Below are 18,985 nucleotides of genomic sequence, written 5' to 3'. Positions count from 1 at the left end.
TCCGCGAGCGCACGAACGGCACAGCGTGCGGATGACATAGGAGAAGCAGCAAACAGGGGCACATGTACGGGATTACAAGCGTCGTACCGAATACAAGCGTACCTACTAGATGTTGGCCCGCGCCTACTCTGCGTCTACTGCACGTTCGCAGTATGAACTCGGCTCAGACGAAGCCCACATGACAGCCTCGCCCGCAGTCCCGCCCGCGTGTTCCGCGTTTGCGAAGACATGGACTACACCCAGACCTTCTCCTCGTCCAACGCCTTCTTCGCGCACTCGGCCCCGCAGCGCGTATCCTCGTCCGACCCGTCGCCCTCCAGATCGTCGTCACCGTCCATGTCGTCCTCGTGAGAGCCCATGCTGATCGCCCCGCCCATCGTGTCGAGCACCCCGCTGGGGTGGAAGCGTATTGTCGACGGCGACGCCGAGAACGCGAGCGTGAGCGTCGACGGGCTGCTGTCCACGGGCCACGCTTTGTCTTCGAGGTGCGAGCGCTGGTCGCGGAGGTTGAGGAGGAAGCGCGCCATGAGGATCGCGCTAAGACTGTGGGAGCGCGGTCGGGTTCTTGTTCAATGGGAGAGGAAAATTAAGCGGGGGAAGGTGCGTACGTTACGATGAGGTCGTTCAGGAGGTTTGTGCCCTGCGGGTAAGAGAGAGTCAGCATGCTAAGACCTACAGGTGCGTATTCGTGCTTACCGTGGTGGTGATGTACACTATGGCGACGAGGTTGAGGACGCATATTGTCCTGGGAAGGGTAAGCTAACCGCTCGAAGACAAAGGCAGGAAAGGCTGCTCGCCGGCGCACAGGAAATATATGGTACCTGTAAGCACATCATCAGCCGCCCGTCATCAAAGTACATTGCACGCGCTCGATACTCACCATCACGCAGAATGAGCACGGAGTAGTCGGCGTGAAGCTTGGCATTCCGGGTGAGCGCGTAGATTCTGAACGTCTTCTTCCACGTCAGGGCCACCACTAGGCCGTCCGAGAAGATGGAGATGACGCGCATCGCGATCGACACTGTGGGTGGATGAGCGCATATAGAGAGCGGAAAACCGATGCAGACGCACATCTAAAGGACGCGTCAGCCAGCATTCCATAGCTATATGTTAGGACAGGTGCTCACGCTTTGTAGGTTTGCGCCGTCATTGCGGTCGGCGCAGACTGGCAAGAGTAAAACTTCGTGGGCACGATATACGCGGACGACGCGCTGCGAAAGAACTAGCCAATCCCACACGTTCATCTCATGCACGAACAGGCCACAGAGGGGAACTCACCAGATTGGCGATCGCGGGGAGTATTCCGGTGAGCATGATGATGACCAGCAGTCGGTAGTCGCGGTTCCACAGAGCGTAGACCCGGATCGCCCCAATAGCTGCACCATCGTCAGATTTCACGTACACGCAGCAACAAGGGGGACCTGGAGCATACTGACCAGAAAGTACAATAATCAAAACAGAAGTCGTTATGGCCTGAATCCATAGTATAGTGTTGCAACTGCAGAGAGTCCGTCAGCTGTGAAACTACGTTCGCGCAGCTGCGCATATCTACTGACCTCTACGACCGCAATAGGCGCCCGTGAGTTCGTTGCTCAAACGCAGAGAAAAGGGTGGTGCTCACTGCCGGATCGCGGATGGGGTAGAAGCCGAGGATGACGAAGATACGACTGAGGAGCATGAAGTACCGCGTCATGATGAAAAGCATCGTCGCCCCGGAGGGGTCCCGCTTCCATATTTGCTGCGCCTCGAGCCGGATGGTGATGAGGTGCTCGTAGAGGGCCAGTGCTAGTGGGAGGTATCAGCAGCAGCACGATCGGTTCGCAGATCCTGCCCTCCGAGGAAAAGGGGGTGTACGTACTTGTGGCGGCACATGAGATGAAGAAGGATCTACATGTACACGGGTTAAGGCCGGTTCATCGACTATGGCGGCACCAGCGGATCTAAGGATACTCACGCATCCGCATCGCGCAACACCGGCCAGAGGTGCGCCAGGGAATCTTCCTCAGGCATATAACGCGGGGTGGGAGCCAGAAGCCAAGCACAGTCCACAGATCCTCGAGCTATCGATCCACCTTTGAGAGCGCGACGCAGGAGGTGTCTCTTCTGCTTACTGCAGCAGCCGCTAGAGCGCTATGCGAAAGATGATACCTGTGGGGTCATCGCGGTGGCGTAAGTCATGCTCGGAGAGCTACCATGCGGATCCCTGGGTGGTCGTGACGTAGGATTACTGGTACTCACCGTCTCACGCCGTGATGCCTCCCTAGAACCGGTCTTGAGCCGGCCTTCGTACGAGATCCGCCCAGCAGAGATACAGCAAACGAAATCAGTCTAGCCAAGCGCGGCAAAGGCGTGTCAGAGGTCTGGAGAAGAGAACCGGGCCAGCCAGGTGCGATATGAAGAAAGTTGAGAGCAAGCAGCCAGCGCGTGGTGAGCACCAGGCTCCGGAAGACGTTAGCGGGAGAAGAAGTGCGGTGGCGGGCACCGGCTGCTTCTCAAGAAGAGCTTCGTATCTCACTGGAAGAAAGCAGGCCGCTGTCAGGCATCCCCGCATCGCTGTTCGTCGGGCTCCAGCGGAGGTTTGAGCTGTCGAGACAGTGATCAGTGATGGTAGTATCCGCAGTTGCAGGGTTCAATCAATGTCGTCGGAGTCCCGAGGGCCATGAGGGGCCATGACGCCAGGAGAGCCTAAGCATGATCAGAGAAAAAGCAGACGCCTCGAGTACCCAGAAAGCTATGATGAGGGACGTAGGCAGTAGCACTATTCCGGAGTGTTTCAAGCAGCAAGCAGTGGTGGTCGAGAGGATAGGAGAGAATGCGCGAGCGTCAATCCTTCCCGCGGTCGCCGACACACGAAACCCGCTCCAAAACGAAACGAAGCTGGAACTACGGGTGATGAAGTTGAAGAGTGGGGGCCACGGATACAAGATACTCTACACTAAAATCGTCACAGATATATAATAATCAGACATGGCACAACTTCAGCCACCCGTACCAGCGTCCCCCGTTCCCCGCTGTAGATCTTCGGCAGGTTCGCCAATCCATTTAACGTCAGAAATTCCCAAGGCGTATTGCGGGACACCGGATGTACATCGTTGCTGTGTGGGCATCGCAATCGCCAACACAACGCGCAGATAGGGGGCACTTGCGCCCGCAGGCGTGGACATAGAAGACTCGAGCGCGGGAGGTGGTGGGGAGGACGACGATAGGGCTGTAGATGGCGCGGGAGTTGGAGATGGAGATGAAGATGGAGAGGTGCGCCGCCTCGAGGGTCGTATTTGCGTTACAAAGTCGTGAACGCCGATGGCGAAGGGGCGTAGGTATCCGGACGAGGCGTGCGCCGGGGGAACATCAACAGCCTCCGTTCTGTCGGCGTCGTGCTGCTCTCGTGCAGAGAGTTCAGGCACAGATGGTGTCTGTTCAACTACTTCCGTGACGGAGACGGGCTATTTGGGGGCGCAATCCCAAGTTCAGTATGCCGCCGACAGGACATATTTGCAATGCGAACTCACCATGATGTCCTCCCAACTATCGCTCGCGGCCTTGGCCGCATGCACGTCCAGCAGCTCTGGCCGAGCACCAAACCCCCTCTCCTGCCTACGCTGGAGACTCCGTCCGACGGTGATCGTGAAAAGCGGCTCCATCCCGTACGTCGTGTCCTCCCAGTTCCACGGGCCCGCGCCCGCGGGCTCCCACAACCCGGCCCTGCGGCGGCTGAGCACGACGTACCGCCGCATCGCGAACATGACGAGCAGCCCGCCGACGAAGAGCCCGATCGCGAGGAATGCGAGGATGAGCGCGGAGCTCCCCGACGTGAGGAACTGCGAGCTGTTGCCGCCGCCGTTGCCTGAGTCGGAGGCCATGGGGGTGCGCTGGTGGAGCAAGCTGTCCTCGGCGTCCTAGTAGTCGTGGCCTGGCGATGCCTGGAAGGCTGCGGGTGTATTACGGACGTGATTGCATGTGTTCCGAGCAGTCGTCGGTAAGCCGCAGGCAGTGGTCAGCAAACCGAGTACGCCTTTCCGATTATGTCGGTCGATTTCCGTGCTAGACGGGCGCTAAATGGGCGCCTAATCACTTTGGTGGCGTGCCTGGATCGCTCCCGGCGTCTTGCTCGAATCTTCACCACACCCGTCTCAGTTCTTGTGTTTCTCTGCCCTCCTACGAACGACAACAGCGCCGAAGATGTCCGCAGAACTCTCCGTGCGACCACAGGGTAGGAGACCCGATCAAATGAGAGAGGTCACTATCGCATACGAGGGTCTGGACAGAGTGGACGGGTCTGCCAGGTTCGGCTTCGGTGAGTCTCCCAGTTCCTTCGCCTGAACACCCACTCAAGCAGCATACACCCACACGCACAGGATCAACACTCTCGCTCAGTTCCGTTTCGGGGCCCATCGAGGTGCGCCCGACGCTCGAGAACCCATCTCAGGCGACGCTCGACATCCAGATCCGCCCGCTCGCCGCGATCGCGGGCACCGACTCCAAAGCACTCGCGACGACCCTCAAGTCCATCTTCTCGCCCGCGCTCCATCTCGCGCACCACCCGCGCACGCTCGTGCAGATCGTCGGCCAGGCACTGTGCGGCACACAAAGCGGAAGCGGGCTCGGGAGTGCCGGGCGCGGCTGGAACGCGGGCCTCACCGCAAGCCTCGTCAATGCGACCACCGCGGCACTGGTGAATGCGGGCTCGGTGCCCATGATGGGCGTCGTGTGCGCGGTCGCCGTGGGCCGCCTCCCGGACGGGACGCTCGTCCTGGACCCCGAGGAGACGGAGCTGTCGCGCTTGGCTGGGAGCGGGTGCTTCGCGTTCCTGTTCTCAGCCGTGCTGGCTGCTGCGCCGTTGGCGGCGTCGGACGTTCCGCAGTGCTCTCTGCTGTGGACGAACTACACCACTGCGGCGCCGTTTGACGTCGCGGAGCTTGCGAAGGCTCGGGAGCTGGCCGAAAAGGGCGCAAGACAGGTCTGGCTGAAGATGAAGGAGAGCGTCGGGTGGCTGGAAAATGCAGCCGCGCCGAAGGTCGAGGTCAAGGCCGAACCTGCGAGCGCAATGGAGGTGGACGACGAGAAGGTGGAAATATGATATCCTGTAAGGTACGTGTTCTGTTCATGATACCAGCAGCTAGAAGAAATACGACTGACGTCAACTTGAGCAGGGAAAATAGCAAGCAGCTCAATCGGCCACGCATATCCCGCAATATGCGTGGAAAACCTGGAAGACGAGCCTCAGGGTCATTCCACGCCATGCGTAGGTGGCACCCTTGCTCCTGCTCTGAAGTCGGTCTGTCGTCGACTGTGGCGTCGCTTTCCATAGGATGACAGAAGTAGCCGCCCGGGAGACGACGATCCCGCCCGTCGAGTCGCCACCTGGCGCCACCTGGAGATGTTGCACCCCCGGGCGATATCTAGAGGTTTGTACTGCAGCGACCTGTAGATGTATGTACTGCACGTTGTGACTTCGCGAGGTTTGACACGTGAGCGCTAAATATCACGAAGCACCCAGTAAAAATCCGCCCGGGTGAACCGAGTCAGCGATGCTCTGTGCTTCGGTTATCTTCTCACCATTCCTTCATGCTTTTGCGTCTTCTTTAGCTCGCAAACATCATCCAGCAAGTATGCCAGTAGATGATACGGTACGGCCACTCCTGAGTCGCCACTCGCTATGAACCCACAGGAGCAGGTGGTGCGCAACTTCACGGTGGCGCTAGCACCGCCCAGTGCAGCGGTGGGACGAACGCGGCGGTGGCGTCCCTGATCGCCGAATTGAAAAGCAAGCAGGGGCTGGTGTTCCCGCCGATCACCAGGACCCTCAGCAAACGGCGCTGACGCCGTGCTCCGAGTGAGTTGTTTTGAGGTAGTAGGAAAGACGGGAAGCGTGTAAGTACTCGCCTTCGTCCAGCCACTCACCGGTACCGGAGGTCATCATCACCTGCAGTGGCGCAAAGCCCCATTCGCATGTGGCGAACCGCCACTTCTTGAGCGGCGGGAGGAAAGGTCAGCGCAAGTCGAGAGAGCTGGTGCACGGCGTGAGGGCCGGGGGGGGGGGGGGGTTCTTAGCTGAAGCACGCCCGGCGAACCGCCACCGGCGTGGCGACAGTGGCCTTCCTTCATGCACGCCGTAAGGGTGGCGGTTGTGTGGCGAGTGGCGGCACGGCATCGTTTTGAAGCTCTTCGTCGGGGAGATGGTGGCCACGGAATTGAAGGACGTGTTGGGAGGAATTTTGCTCCTGCGGTTCTCCCAGCGGGGAATACCAGCCGTCTACACGTATAAATGATCTTCATACTGGAGCAGTGTAACACGCATCCTAACTTCGTAAAGATGGGCTTCGTCGGCGCGTTTGTACCTGCATCCTTCGGCGGGCATGAACTGTCCCGATCGTGAGGTTGACGATAAATAAAAGAGGATAAAGCAAAGTGCCAGGACGCTTGGGCGTGTTGCGATGGGGAGAGGGTTGTGCGAGGTGACAGGAGCGGGGTAAGTGGTGAATGCCAATGAATAAGCGAACACTCGGAGTATCGTGAATGGACAGGGATATCCGCCGACGATATTCATACGAGGTAAGCACGGTGTAAGTACTTTCGTCGCATATGCGAGAAGACCGAGCGTACTCCCCACCATGACGGTTCACGCTGCCCGAGAGGCGTCTTGAGCGTTGAAGGCCAAGTACGGCAACGGGGGCTCAGGCGCGAGGTTGGAAGACGCGTTACGGTAACCTAGGGGCACTCCCTGACTAGCGCATGTTCCCCGATGTTATCGTTTGCTTTATTTGCCGTTCGTTATTCGTCTATCCTCTCGATACACCAGATGTGTGGGTAAATCGAATCAATCTTGCAACTAGGAATATTTATACAAGCAGGGTACAAAGAAGGCGGAGAATATGGAAAGGGCAGCACGCGAAAGTTCTACCAGAGCCCGCCACACTGCATGGACAAGCATCCGGCATGAACAGCCGCATTCGCGCCCCTTCGGGCAAAGATGACAGACGAAGCGGGATAGCAGACAACGTGGACGATACTGGGATGGACGGGTGCGTACGCGGTCGAATGTACTGTACATCCTACGGACAAAAGCTTGACGTAAGTACACGACCTCGGAGAAACACCGCCCACTCACCTCTTGCAGTATGGCAGGAGCACCCAATCGGTGCCCTACAGACAGATACATCAGGCGTTCTTAAAGAAAACATTTATAAAATACTCCCTAGCAGCTGCGCTTAAACGCGCGTGTGCGCTCATATTACACGGCTCTCATATACCTGTACGGGTGTCACATAACATCTTACCTGCGTGCCGCCGTGCGCTACCGCGCCGAGGCGGCCTCGTCCTCGCTGTCGCTGATGTCGATGATCAGCTCGCGCGCCGTCTGCGGCCACCGGAACGGCGTCGCCTTCGGCGCTGGGGTCGGCGTGGCGGGCGCCACGCTCGCGCCCGGCGTGGAAGGCGGCGCGTGTCCGCCGTTCATCTCCACGTCCATCGCCCTGCAGTGGAAGGCCGTCTTAGTCGCCCCACGGGAGAGAGCTGCATCGTCCGTGGCTGAGCCACTCACCGTTGCTTCTCTTTGAGGAGGCGCATGAGCGTCGCCTTCTCCGCCTTGGACTTGCAGACCGCGATCTTGCCGAGCAGCTCCTTGCTGGCCGTGATGTGGTCTTCTAGGCGCTTCTTCTTTGCTAGTAGTTGTGCTGCTCCGGACAGCTGTGGTGTGGATGTGGCGGAGGGGGCTGAGGGGTGAGATAGAACGGGTAGTCGAGGGACGGGGATTTGGAGTAGAGGCGGGTCTGCGAGTAATGGACGGCTGGGAAGGGTAGATGGCTTGGGAGGTAGAGACGATTCAGGAGGACGGAGTGGGGCAGGCGCGACGGCGGACTGGATAGACTCTGTGATGAAGGAAACCGCAAGGTCCTCCAAGCTGATAGCTGGCTTGTCGATCTTTGCAGCCGAGGGCGCGGCGGCGTCATGCGCTGTAATCATGGCAGGAGAGACGACAGGCTCCGAGCTCACGACGATGGCCACGGGTGCATGAGGGTTTTCCAAGATGTCGAAGGGCGTAACGGGCTCTGAGGTCGCCGAAGTGCCACTGGAAATGGCTGAGGGGGCCGTAACGCTTGACCAAGGGGTAGGCCGTGCCTTCGAAGTCGCGATGGCCGACTCCAACCCCTTCCGACGATCTTCAGCAGCGCTCGCAGCCGGACTGGGGCGATGCTCCTCAAGACTCGATGGCGAGAGGGCGCGAGGTCGTTTGAGGAATCGAGGCCGTAGGGCCGAAGGAGAAGTTTGGCGCGGAGGGCTGAGAGGAAGCGGCGGAGTTTCTTCGCGTATCGGGCTTGATGCCTCTACGTCCATGTCAGCCTCCCAATCCTCAGAATCCGCATCCTCAAACGGCGTGGAGATAAGGGTGGCCAAAAGCTGCGGAGAACCGAGCGGCGAGAATCGTTGTAGATCGTCGTCCTCCGAGTCCATCTCCATCTCAGCCTCCATATCCCCCTCCCATCCCCTGCTATCCAGAACAGGAGCGTCTGTGAAGCGCTCCTCTAGTGATGGACGAGTTGGGGAAATGGAGGGTGGGGCCGCATAGGCTGCGTCAGAACGCAGCGAGATGACCTGGGTCAGCTTGTAGGGCGGGACAGGGGCCAGATCGGTGAGGCGCTGTTCGAGTAGTTGAGCCTTCTTCTTGCCTTTCTTCTTTTTCGACCTCGTCTTCGGCGGAGCGGGCGTGATCACTCCCTCTAGTACTTCCCCTTCCTCGAGCTCGCCTTCTTCGACGTCTGCGTAGCTGTGTCGTGCGGCCGAAGTGGACACCGAAGCAGGCGAGCCCCTATACCAGTACACACGAATGTGTTCCTTCCCTCCGCCGCGAAGCTTGAAGCTCGCGAAGGCGGCTTCCGCATGAGCGGCGCTCTCGTACTCCACCAAAGCCTTGCCAGGCTTCGGGTCCAGCTCCAGACGTGTGATCACACCGAAACGCTCAGCCCACGACGTTACAAAGTCGAGATGTCGGAACTTCTTAGGCAAGTGTGCGACAACCACAGTGCGAGACAGGGTGGGGGGCGGCAGGGCAGGCGTCGAAGGTGAGAGAAGAGTGGGCGAGTGGAGATCGAAGGACGCAGCGTTCGTCTTGTCGTCGAACTTCCCTATATGTCGTTTGTCGGTGTCGGTGGGGGGAGTGGCTACATTAGGTGGCGGCGGCGAAGTTTGAGTAGAAACCGGCATAGAGGGCCCGATAGATTTGGCCACGAGAGAATCCGACAATGCCTGTAACCGTCTCAAGGAGTCGCCTAGTGCTGAGTCGGGCGGATGCCAGGACGGTCCGGCCTGCTGGCTGTAAGAGACAGGTGGGTAAGGTACACGGAGAGGATCAGGGTGACCTCTACCCATGTCCGACATCCGATACATCGGCACATCGGCATCCAGGGTGGAATCCAGGCCCGGAGCGTGTTGAGCTGGTAGATACCCAGGCGGGTAGGTCCAGTCGTTACCAGACCACGCAGTAGACCAGTGGCGTTCCGAGCGATCGTACTGCTCGTACTTTAGTGAAGCAACGCGAGCGTGCTGGGTAGCAAGGCTTGCATCCTGTCGTGCCTTCTGTTTCTTCTTCGTGCGCCTCCCAGGGGCGTCCGCAATAGGGTGTGATAGTGCGCTTCCGCTAGCAGAGTCTATCTCCTGCCGTTTGCGCTTCTGGTTCAAGTGGACAGTAGGTAATGTAGGTGCATAGGCTGCTTTGCAAGGTTCAAGTAAGCCCCTATGGACAGGATCGCGGTACGTACCTGGTGCCGCCTGGATGATAGGACGATATGGGGCGTGAAGATACTCACGAACGACAGGAGAACTGCTGGAGGAGCTGGGAGAAGAGCCGTTCCACCTACACAGCGCAAGGTGAGCTGGTTAAGCGCGCCAGACTGGAGGAGAAAGACCTGTTGAGCTCGTTCTCCACATGAGTAGCGTCTTCATCGTCGGAGACCACGATAGGTTCATCATGTGAACCTAATCCAAATACTGCCATCGCTATGTGTGTCGTCGTGGTTGTTGAAGAACGAGGAAGAGGGAGTGGGCTGACGGCGAGGTTGCGGGAAGAGCTCGAAGAGAGAAAGCCAGCGCTCCCGCGGATGTGCACTCATTTGTGGCTCCGATCGGCAGTTGCCGATCCGCACGCAATAGGCGCGGTCGCCCATTGGATTCACGAACACTTCCGAGATACATACCCAGCTCGCCCTTCCGTTCAAGACTTTCAGTCTAGCGTGAGCGATGAATACTATGGAGAGCTGCTTGGTACGTCAATCTCTTTGTATAGGGTACTAGCTGGGGTTAGTCGGTCCCTTCTCGATGTTCATCCCAGGTAGAATGCGTTTCGCTGACGCCGTGAACTGCTACATTATGATTTTCCGTCCTACGTGATCCCGGGTATATTGAATCCTACATTTCATTGCAGTACATTCTTGGCGATCTGTGTCCAGATCGCGACCGGCTTGTTAACACTAGGTGTTCGTTAGCCACAGGGAGTGAGCGGAAAGGACAAACATAGACGTACATGTCGGCAGTGAGTGGAAGGTTGACATCGGCGGGGTGGTTCTGCCATTCTTTAGACAAGGTCAGTCAGTACGGTGATACTGCTTTCTGAGCTGCGACTGACGACGAACCTTCGGGCTGCGTGGGATCATCGACACCGAACCCGAGCCTCCAGGTGATACCCTGGACGCTGTTGGTCACACTGAATTGTGCATGCAGTAAGCAACCGCCACAGTCAAGCACACGTCGGGGCTGCTCACAAGTCTGGTGGCGCGAGCGTGTTGTTCTTCAGCTGGGCAGTCTTGATCTCGGTGTCGATCGTGGAGTAATCCGTGGATTGTCCGCCAACCGTGCCGCAGTACTGCTGCTGCACGCCCTTCCGGCCGCCGTACACGACCGTCTTCGAGCCCTCTTCCTTCGCCATCGTGATCTGCAAGCAGACTCAGCAAGCCTATCATACACAGGCATCCCAAAGCACTCACCGAGAACAGAGAGCACGAGCTTGCGCACCGACCGTTGCTCACAATCGCGACCTTCTTAGGGTCAAAGAGCGCCTCGGCTGGGGCGTCCTGAGTGAAGTCGAACGGCTGGCACTCGTCACCGAGTTGCTGGGAGAATGCATCCTGGCGGCCGTTGATCACCTTCTTGACCGGAGGCTGCAGCCAGTCGGTCCCCGCGGCGAAGGGTGTGTTGTTCGCGTCCCGCCAGTTGATCGGGTTGTAGAGGAGCTGGCCTTCGGGATCCGCACCGGCGATGATGTTCTTGACGATGAGTTGCGCGAGTGGGGGGTCGCGCGCCTCAGTGTTAAGACCGGCTTGAGGCTCAGTTGTAGACTTGGGGCCTGCGATCTGCGCGAATTCATGAGAAGGGTGACGTGTTTATGCGATGCAAGGCACTGACGATGCGGTGTAGCCACTAAGAAGTATGTCAGGATTGCTATACATCTTGAGAGGCAGCAGTGAAACTCACATGAGCAACACAGATGAATCCACCACCGTTGTTCGACTACGGGAAGTCTTCAGATTAGGACACTGGACCGCCGGGTATGGCACGTACCACATCGACGACGAGCTGGGTCGCGCCCTGCTCCTTCAGGTTCTGCAGACCCGTAAGGAGGGAGTCGCCCAGCGCCGTGAAGCTCGCCGCTGAGAAGCTACCAAGCGCGAGCACGCCAGTCTTGTTGTCATCGAGCAAGAAGAACTGCGCAATGCCCGAGCTGCCCGACAGCGGGTTCGCCGGGGTCAGCGTCGGCGGCAGCACGACGTCCTGCTGCGGCGCGCTGTCGAGGATGACGTTCAGATGGTACTTGCGGCCGGTGACCCCTTCCGGGATCGGCGCCTGGCGGAACTTGTTCGCGGGGTTCTCGGGCAGCGCACGGCGCCGCGCAGACCCGCCGTTCTCGTTGAGGTCCTCGCCGTTCGTGCCTGGGATCGCGACGCAGTTGTTCTGGTGGAAGGAAGTCGCGTCCGTCCATGGCACGGCTGCGGCGCCGATGCGCGAGCGGTAGGGGAGCTGCGCGGAGATGCTGTTAGCTTCGTGTTGTCGAATCCAAGACGTGGGTGCACTTACTGTCACGGTCTCAATGGTGCTGCTATTGACGCGCTGGATGGTGAGCGTAGCGAAGTCGTTCAGCGGGAGCGACTGCTGAGCGAAGTTGCCCAAGATGTAGGTCCATCCCGTTGCGGCACTGTTGTAGCTCGAGAAGAACCTGCCAAACACATGCCCGCGTAAGCAGGAGAGACACGCGTCAGGAACATGAGCATATACGCACGAGTTCTGGCGTGTGCCGAGACCCTGGAAGCTGCCCGTGATCTTTGCGTTCTCGTCGACGGCGATAAGAGGGCTAAGGCCGTTGATCGCGAGCACCTTCGCGCCTGAAAGCTGAACTCCGCGCACGACATCGTCAGTATGGAACAGTCGGTACGGAACATGACGTGCTAACCGAAGCGAGCTTGCCCTTGAGCGCGCCCGGGAGGGCGTTCTGCCAGACGGCGACCTCGTCCTTGAACTCGGCCGTGGCGACGTCGAAAGCCTCAGGGGCAATGTGGACGCTCTGATGTCCAGCAGCGTCGGTAAGGAAAACCAAAGGGGTGGGTAGGAAGGTCAAAAAGAGGGCTAAATTGCGAAGACGTCAGTCCGAAAGTCATTTCAAACAGACGTGCATGACTGAGCGCACTCACAGTCGAAGCACTCGTTGATGTAAACGCAATGACCGTCGTTGAGACGCTTGAGCGTGCGCGAGAGGTCGACATGCAGCTCAAGCTCGTTTGCGTACGACTGGTGGCTGATGCGCGCCAGGTCCGCCAGCAAGTCCTCGTGCACGTCCGAGGTGAACGGGGCCGGCGCGAGCTTCTCGTAGTTCACGGACGTGTGGAACGCGAGCGTCTTGTTCACGACTTCGATGGTCTGCGCGGCCGAAAGTTAGATATGCCCTTGCTACGCGCCGTGCAGCAGACTCACGTTCGCCTTGATGGCAGGGTCCACTTTGAAGTGCGTGTAGCACGCGCGCACGTCCTTCGGCGCGACCCACGTCTTGCCTGCGATGGCCGCGCAGGGGTCTGCCGCGCGCACGTCGAGCACGTTCGCGTCCGCGGCAGCGAGGGTCGCAGACGCGAAGAACGCAGAGAGGGCGGCGAAGAAGTTGCGGGACGCGACCATGCTGACTGCCTATCCAGGGAGCTCGCGAGGAGATCGCAGAAGGACCAGGGGAAGAGGAAGAGCAGGGGAACCGCAGAAGCGCGTCGCCATCAGCGCGCCCTTATATACCCCGCACATGGTGTCCTGAGCGACCTTCGCGAAGAGCCCGGGGCCCCCGCTCTGGCGCGGTCCGTCGCCATCACTCGTCCATCTCGAGTGCAAGGGTCCAAGGTCGGTGCTAATCTCCGTCCAGTCACGATCTCTTGTACTTTTTTTGACATGCGCATGCGGTCGTGTGGGTAAACCCTTGTCACGTTTCGTACGCCGAGATTCGTGATAACGTGAAGCTCTGACGATCGTGGGCAGACCAGCAGAGAGGGATGGGGGACCCAGCCGCCGCGAGAGCAGAACGCACGACGAGCAAAGGACATGATCGGCGTCCGAGTGAGCAAGCTGAACACTTTGAAACGCTCAAGCGTAGCGAAGATCAGTATGGTTAGTGCGTAGTCAAGCGAGAGAGGGGAACAGCGCTTGTTGCCCGCGCGCTGAGGCACATGGATGATCGGGCTCATTTACTCAACGCCAAGCCTTCTGGATTACGATATGCTCGCCTTCCGGGCACATCCTGTATGGTTTGGGACCTGGGTGCTCTCGTTATTGTATCTGTGTTGGACTCAGGGTAATGTCTGCTATTAACTTGAACTGCAGTTATTAAGATACGCTCAACTCCTCGGGATTGAACCGTGACTCTCAGCCACGGACCGCCGTCATTAACATGATGTTCAGCTGCGGCCCGATTTGCAAAGTCCGAAGCTGCATCTCAGCCACAAAAAGGAGCTGGCCCACCATGATCTACCGCGCTTCTCCAGGTACCACGAAGGTCAAGTGCCAGCGCAGCAAGAAACTAGATATCGAGGAAGCCCTCGCAAAACCCGCCGGCCCCTGCTTGGCAGGTCGATGTAGGGCCGTCCTCGCGCCGTAGTGTGCTGTGTGTGTATTAATACATGTCCGTATCGTCCGTGCGGATGTCCGAACGGTTTGCTAAAACCGCCGATTCCGCAACCTCGACCTTCGTGGACATCATGCGCGGCCAAGAGCCAAGCTGATGGTGGTGAACCCCCGTCCGCGTGCGCGGCCGCGGGCGCATGCCGGCAAGGCACGGAGGGCTAAGGGCTATGCTTGGCCATTGCAGTCTGCTGATGCACTTTGGCGGCACGTAGCCAGCCCGTGCGCGGCGAGCGTGCCACGATGGCGAGAACCTCGCAAATTCATGTGGGTCCTTGTGTAGCCCTCGGCGTTGTCCCATGACATACCCCATCCGGCAGTCTGTCTGTCAAGTCCGCTTAGCGTTTGTGTCCCATGAAACATTCTCTGTGATGGGCTTACCCCGGGTAACACACTTGTGGGTCCCCGTGTATGCCTGGAGTATGCGATCTTGATTCTCGATCGAGAGGAAGAACAGGGGTTGACAGTCACTCCACGACCCCGATGAGAGCGATCGAGCGGCGCGGCCGAACAAGACGATCGGTGCGATCCTTCTTTATACAAGTGTGGACCAACATCATACAACAATGTACACTGCTCCTAGTAATGAGTACAGAACGAAGACGAAGAATTGGATGTACAGGACCGTACCGTGTCATACTATACACAACCTACAACGCCTCACCCTTTCCGCCAGCACCGTCCAATCCGTCAAGCTTTCCCGCCCATGGCACACGAGCGAAACCGAGCATATAATTGCCTAACCCCTCCACAGGAATGACCTCGAACTCTTCGATCTCCACGCTCCCCTTGGATTTACCGGGGTAAACGCCCTCTCCCCTCGCCTTTTCCTGCGCGCGTCTGGCATGCGAGGTCTCCGGCGATGGCATGGCTATCACGACGGAAAGCTGAAGTCCGCTAACCGGTGGCTCCGGTCCCTGTGTGACATCTTCCGCGCCGAGAGGAGAGCCGCGTGGATTCATACCAGGAGGAAGGAGGGGTCGAGCGATGAACTGGGGTAGTAGATGTCCTCGCCAGCGGACTTCCGGCTGTGCTCGTGTGACCCGCCGAGTAGGTGCGTGGTTGGCGAGATGTGGGGGGAGAGTGCGTGCAAGAGCAGGAGTAACGGCGAGTGTACGCATCATCCTCCCACTGGGAAATAGAGAGGCGACCTGAGCGCCCCAATGAACGCGCGGAGGCGGCTCTGGCTCAGAGTCCGTGGAGACGTCGCATGTCTCACCGTGGATAGGCGTGCGCACGTAGGTCGCAGACAGAGGCTGCAACAGAGGTTCGAATATAATCAGGATGATCGTCGCTTAGGTGCTGGGAGTACTCACGGACAAGTTCTCCCATGCATACCTGTCTGCGGAGCAGTTCCCTCCGCCTTCGGATTTAATCGGCGGTGGGGACTGTAGCGGACATATGTCCCATAGTTTGGGTTTCTCGTCGGCTTGATGGGAGGGCGGTCCGCCAGCGGGAGTGATTTGTAGACCAAGGTTGCGCCGAAGCGAGCGAGTAACGCGACGAGATCCGAGACCACATCCAAGGAAAAAGAGAAAGATAGCGATGAACGTTATAAGAAAGCTGAAAGGGAGGGAAGAACCGGTAAGATTGATAGGCGTGCCCGTGTTGGTGTTACCGGTCGCTGAGGATGAAGGCGAAGGAGAAGTAGAAGCGGAGGAAACTGAGTTCAAAGTAGCGGAGGACCCTGTAGAGGACATGGCTCGTCAAGGGCAAAGAAAGGGTATCAAAACATGGATATCAGGAGCGGACAGTCGTCGTGGTACAGAGGAGAGGACGTCGGGAATTCGTTCGTCGTGATTATAGCCGTGGGTGCATGAGAACCGTCCGGGAAGATCCCACGACAAGTCAAAGCCGTCAAGTGCTGCTGCTGCGGAGAAGACGCTGCGCTGCCAGCATCCTCGGATGTCAGCACTGACAGCAGGTTCCGTTGGTATGTCGACGTACCTCCCGAGCTCGCCGGGGTCTTGCGTGCAGGTTTCCTCGTGGAGGTTGGTGAGAGAGTTGGAATATGCGACCGCGCTTCCATGTACCCGAAGCCACGTGGTTATCTTATCATAAAAGCCTGATTTGGACGACCTCAGGCAGATCTAATCGGGATTAGGCAACCTGCGCGGCACCGGGGTTCGGTGAGTGAGAGGCTTGAACTGGACTATATGCGCTCGACTTTCCTTCCAGCCTCGACGATGCTTGTTTCGATCCATTATACTCTGCTCACATAGTCTTGACTCGCAAAGATTACGGGTCCACCGTTGCTAATACTCGTTAACTAGCGGCACACGACATGGGCTCTCCACGTTCATTCACGGTGCTCGGCGGTGGTCTCTCAGGCTTGTCTGCAGCTTTTCATCTTTCCAGACGCTTTCCTGCTCGTACTGGAACCAGAATAACTCTTTTGGAGAAGTCGTCCAGACTAGGAGGATGGGTACAATCGGAGCGCGTCCGCGTAAAGGACAAGCACGGGCACGAGGCTGAGATCCTGCTTGAGAGCGGCCCTCGCACGCTGCGCCCCGCTTCGAAAGCTGTTCTCGAGATTGTGAGCATCTTCACGCCTGTTGTGATGTGTCTTTCTGCAGGGCGTGCTGTGCGCGCTTCTCTACACGATAACACGGCAGGCAAGGTGTAGAAGCCCCCGAGTACTATAGTCAGGGTACAGCCTGAAAAGGATACGATAGTTTAAAGCAGGTTTTAGCTATCGCATGACTATGGTGGCATGTCGGTTTTGGCCTTTGTCTGCCGCGTAAATCGCTTACGGTGGCAGAAGTCTAACGTCTTTTGCTTGGATCGTAATATGTACTTTGCCGCTAATGCTGTCGTCTTAGATCCATCTACTCAACCTAGAGTCTTCCCTCTTAACTGTCCCACGGAATGCTCCCGCTGCCCGGAACCGATTCCTACATGTTCCCGGATCCAAGGGCCTTCTGACGATCCCGGGTTCGCTCCCTGCTCTGCTCGTCTCGCCCTTGGCGAAGATCCTGGTCCCTGCCATGTACAGGGACTTTCGCAGAATCAATGGCACAGGTACCCATTCGTGTATATGGCCTCAACGGGCTTTCGTGATCATCGTGCGCCGCTAACTAGTCAGACAGTCCTCAACGCATCGTCTCCCAATGACGAGTCGGTTGATGCGTTCTTCACGCGTCACTTCGGGCCCGAGTTTGCCCGGACCTTTGGTAGCGCGCTCATCCATGGCATATATGCCACCGACTCGCGACTACTCAGCGTACGGGCAGCGTTTAGTGCCGTGTGCCGATTGGAGGAAAGCGGAAATGGCAGTGTCGTGCGCGGGGCCCTCAGGGAGATGATGTCTTCCTTGCGAAAGCGCAAGTCGCAAAGGAAGACAGTTGACGAAGAGGCGGAGGCGTACGATATGGGCGAGGTTGCGCATCTCATGAAGGGTGTTAGCGTTTACTCCTTCCGAGACGGGATGCAGACCCTCACAGATGCGATGGCGAGCCGATTACGACAGCAGGAGAATGTGGAAATTATCCATGGAGATGGTGCTGCATCGTTGATCAAGACCGTCGATGGTTTCCAGGTAAGTTCTCCGTGATTATATGATGGGCAACCGTGTTCATAGTCTGTATTAGGTGATCACTAGTTCCGGAAGAGAGATCGCTACTTCGCAGCTCATATCTGCGCTACCACTGCCACTCCTTCACCGGCTGCTCACCACCTCGAATCATACTTCTCTTGCCCCCAGCTCAAACCCTCTTTCTCAGTCGCATCCGGCAACACCCTCCGTTCAGCGCAGGTTGCCCCCTCCACCTTTCCCTCACCCAGCGCTATCCGCGCGCAGTGGTATACCTGGACGTTATGAAGCGTCAAATCCCCATCCGAACATCGTTCCTCCTGCCAGCTCGCACGCATCGACATCCCTCCGCAACACTGTCCCCCCGCTCCCTCACGTCCTGGCCAATCCTTCCTCGTCCGTCACTGTCGTCAACATTGTCTTCCCTCCCTCCGACACTCCGATCCACCCAGAGGGGTTCGGCTACCTCATCCCGCGTCCCGTATCAGACTACCCCTCCCAGGGCACCACCCTCGGCATGCTAGGCACCGTCTTCGACTCATGTTCGCTAAACGGCCAGGACATATCGTTCTCTGCAGACCGCCGCTCGCCCAAATTCACGAAGGTGACGGTCATGCTCGGGGGTCCGTACGGGCCTCCCTCCCCCGATCCAAGTTCCGCGGAATTTCTTCCTGCGCTGTTGGGTGCGCTCCAGCAGCATTTGGGGCATCCCGAGCCTCTGCCCGAGCCCTGCTTAGTTCGCGTCAGGCGACATCCCGACTGCATCCCGACGCTGACGGTGGGTCACGTGGCGCGCATGGCGGAGCTTCGCGAAGCTGTTCGGGAGAAGATGGGTCAGGGCGCGGCAGTTATAGGAGCTGGTGTAGGTGGGGTGAGCGTCGGCGATTGTATAGAGAGCGGCAGACGTGTCGCCCTGGAGTTGTAACTTTGTGAGTTTCGTGTTCGTATCTGCCACGATGATCTAAACAGTTGACTGACCGCCCCCCTAGAGATTGTACCGCGCATTATATCTACCTTCTGTTGACCATCAGGGACCGCAGCGGACGCGCCGCTGGTGTGTCCTGCTGTCTGGTCGAGGTCTGACCAGCGTCGAGTACTATTCGGTCAAATCATCTTTTCTCTCGCGTCGTGTTGACCCTCCTCCGATCAAAGAAGGTAACGCGACTTACCATTCACATACCAGATCCTAGAAGTAGTGGCTACCAGCAGCAAGGACCTGCCAAGACCCGGTACTAGGGATGCTGTGACATCAGCCCTGAAGGGAAGAGCGATGGTACCCTCCAGTAACCAGACTATGGTCCGGTTCATAGGGCTCTC

At 58.2% G+C, this 18,985-nt stretch overlaps 7 protein-coding genes across 7 annotated transcripts; 2 read left to right on the top strand and 5 right to left on the bottom strand.

The window, feature by feature from the left end:
• Nucleotides 1-49: 49 nt before the first annotated feature.
• On the bottom strand, nt 50-2,644 carry TRAVEDRAFT_73931 (uncharacterized protein). The gene is made up of 13 exons (XM_008044020.1): nt 2,239-2,644; nt 1,955-2,148; nt 1,859-1,887; nt 1,622-1,785; nt 1,529-1,558; nt 1,437-1,473; nt 1,279-1,376; nt 1,128-1,222; nt 881-1,023; nt 806-821; nt 697-745; nt 609-640; nt 50-543 (listed from the first exon to the last, which is right to left on the bottom strand). Exons 2-13 carry the CDS (start codon nt 2,008-2,010, stop codon nt 234-236), a joined length of 1,059 nt encoding a protein of 352 aa, XP_008042211.1. The 5' UTR covers nt 2,011-2,148; nt 2,239-2,644; the 3' UTR covers nt 50-233.
• Nucleotides 2,645-2,893: 249 nt separating this feature from the next.
• Nucleotides 2,894-3,987, bottom strand: TRAVEDRAFT_73930 (uncharacterized protein). Its single transcript, XM_008044019.1, has 2 exons — nt 3,510-3,987; nt 2,894-3,443 (listed from the first exon to the last, which is right to left on the bottom strand). Exons 1-2 carry the CDS (start codon nt 3,858-3,860, stop codon nt 2,979-2,981), a joined length of 816 nt encoding a protein of 271 aa, XP_008042210.1. The 5' UTR covers nt 3,861-3,987; the 3' UTR covers nt 2,894-2,978.
• Nucleotides 3,988-4,227: 240 nt separating this feature from the next.
• Nucleotides 4,228-5,077, top strand: TRAVEDRAFT_130863 (exosome non-catalytic core subunit RRP46; the record flags this gene model as incomplete). The annotated part of the gene is made up of 2 exons (XM_008044018.1): nt 4,228-4,294; nt 4,356-5,077. The coding sequence occupies 2 exons, from the start codon at nt 4,228-4,230 to the stop codon at nt 5,075-5,077; spliced, it is 789 nt and encodes a 262-aa protein (XP_008042209.1).
• A 2,122-nt stretch (nt 5,078-7,199) lies between these two features.
• TRAVEDRAFT_73928 (uncharacterized protein) lies at nt 7,200-9,991 on the bottom strand (the record flags this gene model as incomplete). Its single annotated transcript, XM_008044017.1, has 4 exons — nt 7,200-7,472; nt 7,541-9,704; nt 9,756-9,850; nt 9,903-9,991. The coding sequence occupies 4 exons, from the start codon at nt 9,989-9,991 to the stop codon at nt 7,295-7,297; spliced, it is 2,526 nt and encodes an 841-aa protein (XP_008042208.1). The 3' UTR covers nt 7,200-7,294.
• Nucleotides 9,992-10,235: 244 nt separating this feature from the next.
• Nucleotides 10,236-13,216, bottom strand: TRAVEDRAFT_172472 (uncharacterized protein). The gene is made up of 13 exons (XM_008044016.1): nt 12,955-13,216; nt 12,675-12,900; nt 12,437-12,609; nt 12,266-12,375; nt 12,064-12,202; nt 11,551-12,006; nt 11,464-11,499; nt 11,395-11,409; nt 10,977-11,342; nt 10,755-10,924; nt 10,626-10,696; nt 10,517-10,565; nt 10,236-10,463 (listed from the first exon to the last, which is right to left on the bottom strand). The coding sequence occupies exons 1-13, from the start codon at nt 13,150-13,152 to the stop codon at nt 10,409-10,411; spliced, it is 2,064 nt and encodes a 687-aa protein (XP_008042207.1). The 5' UTR covers nt 13,153-13,216; the 3' UTR covers nt 10,236-10,408.
• A 1,477-nt stretch (nt 13,217-14,693) lies between these two features.
• TRAVEDRAFT_73926 (uncharacterized protein) lies at nt 14,694-15,836 on the bottom strand (the record flags this gene model as incomplete). The annotated part of the gene is made up of 2 exons (XM_008044015.1): nt 14,694-15,392; nt 15,453-15,836. The coding sequence occupies 2 exons, from the start codon at nt 15,834-15,836 to the stop codon at nt 14,787-14,789; spliced, it is 990 nt and encodes a 329-aa protein (XP_008042206.1). The 3' UTR covers nt 14,694-14,786.
• A 458-nt stretch (nt 15,837-16,294) lies between these two features.
• Nucleotides 16,295-18,793, top strand: TRAVEDRAFT_73925 (Protoporphyrinogen oxidase). The gene is made up of 5 exons (XM_008044014.1): nt 16,295-16,672; nt 16,959-17,157; nt 17,226-17,674; nt 17,727-18,597; nt 18,658-18,793. The coding sequence occupies exons 1-4, from the start codon at nt 16,421-16,423 to the stop codon at nt 18,591-18,593; spliced, it is 1,767 nt and encodes a 588-aa protein (XP_008042205.1). The 5' UTR covers nt 16,295-16,420; the 3' UTR covers nt 18,594-18,597; nt 18,658-18,793.
• The last annotated feature ends 192 nt before the right edge of the window (nt 18,794-18,985 follow it).

This window comes from Trametes versicolor, assembly GCF_000271585.1.
Source record: "Trametes versicolor FP-101664 SS1 unplaced genomic scaffold TRAVEscaffold_10, whole genome shotgun sequence".
Classification (NCBI taxonomy): domain Eukaryota; kingdom Fungi; phylum Basidiomycota; class Agaricomycetes; order Polyporales; family Polyporaceae; genus Trametes; species Trametes versicolor.
The sequence above is the reverse complement of the archived record's forward strand: the minus strand, read 5'-3'. Positions and strand labels throughout refer to the sequence as shown.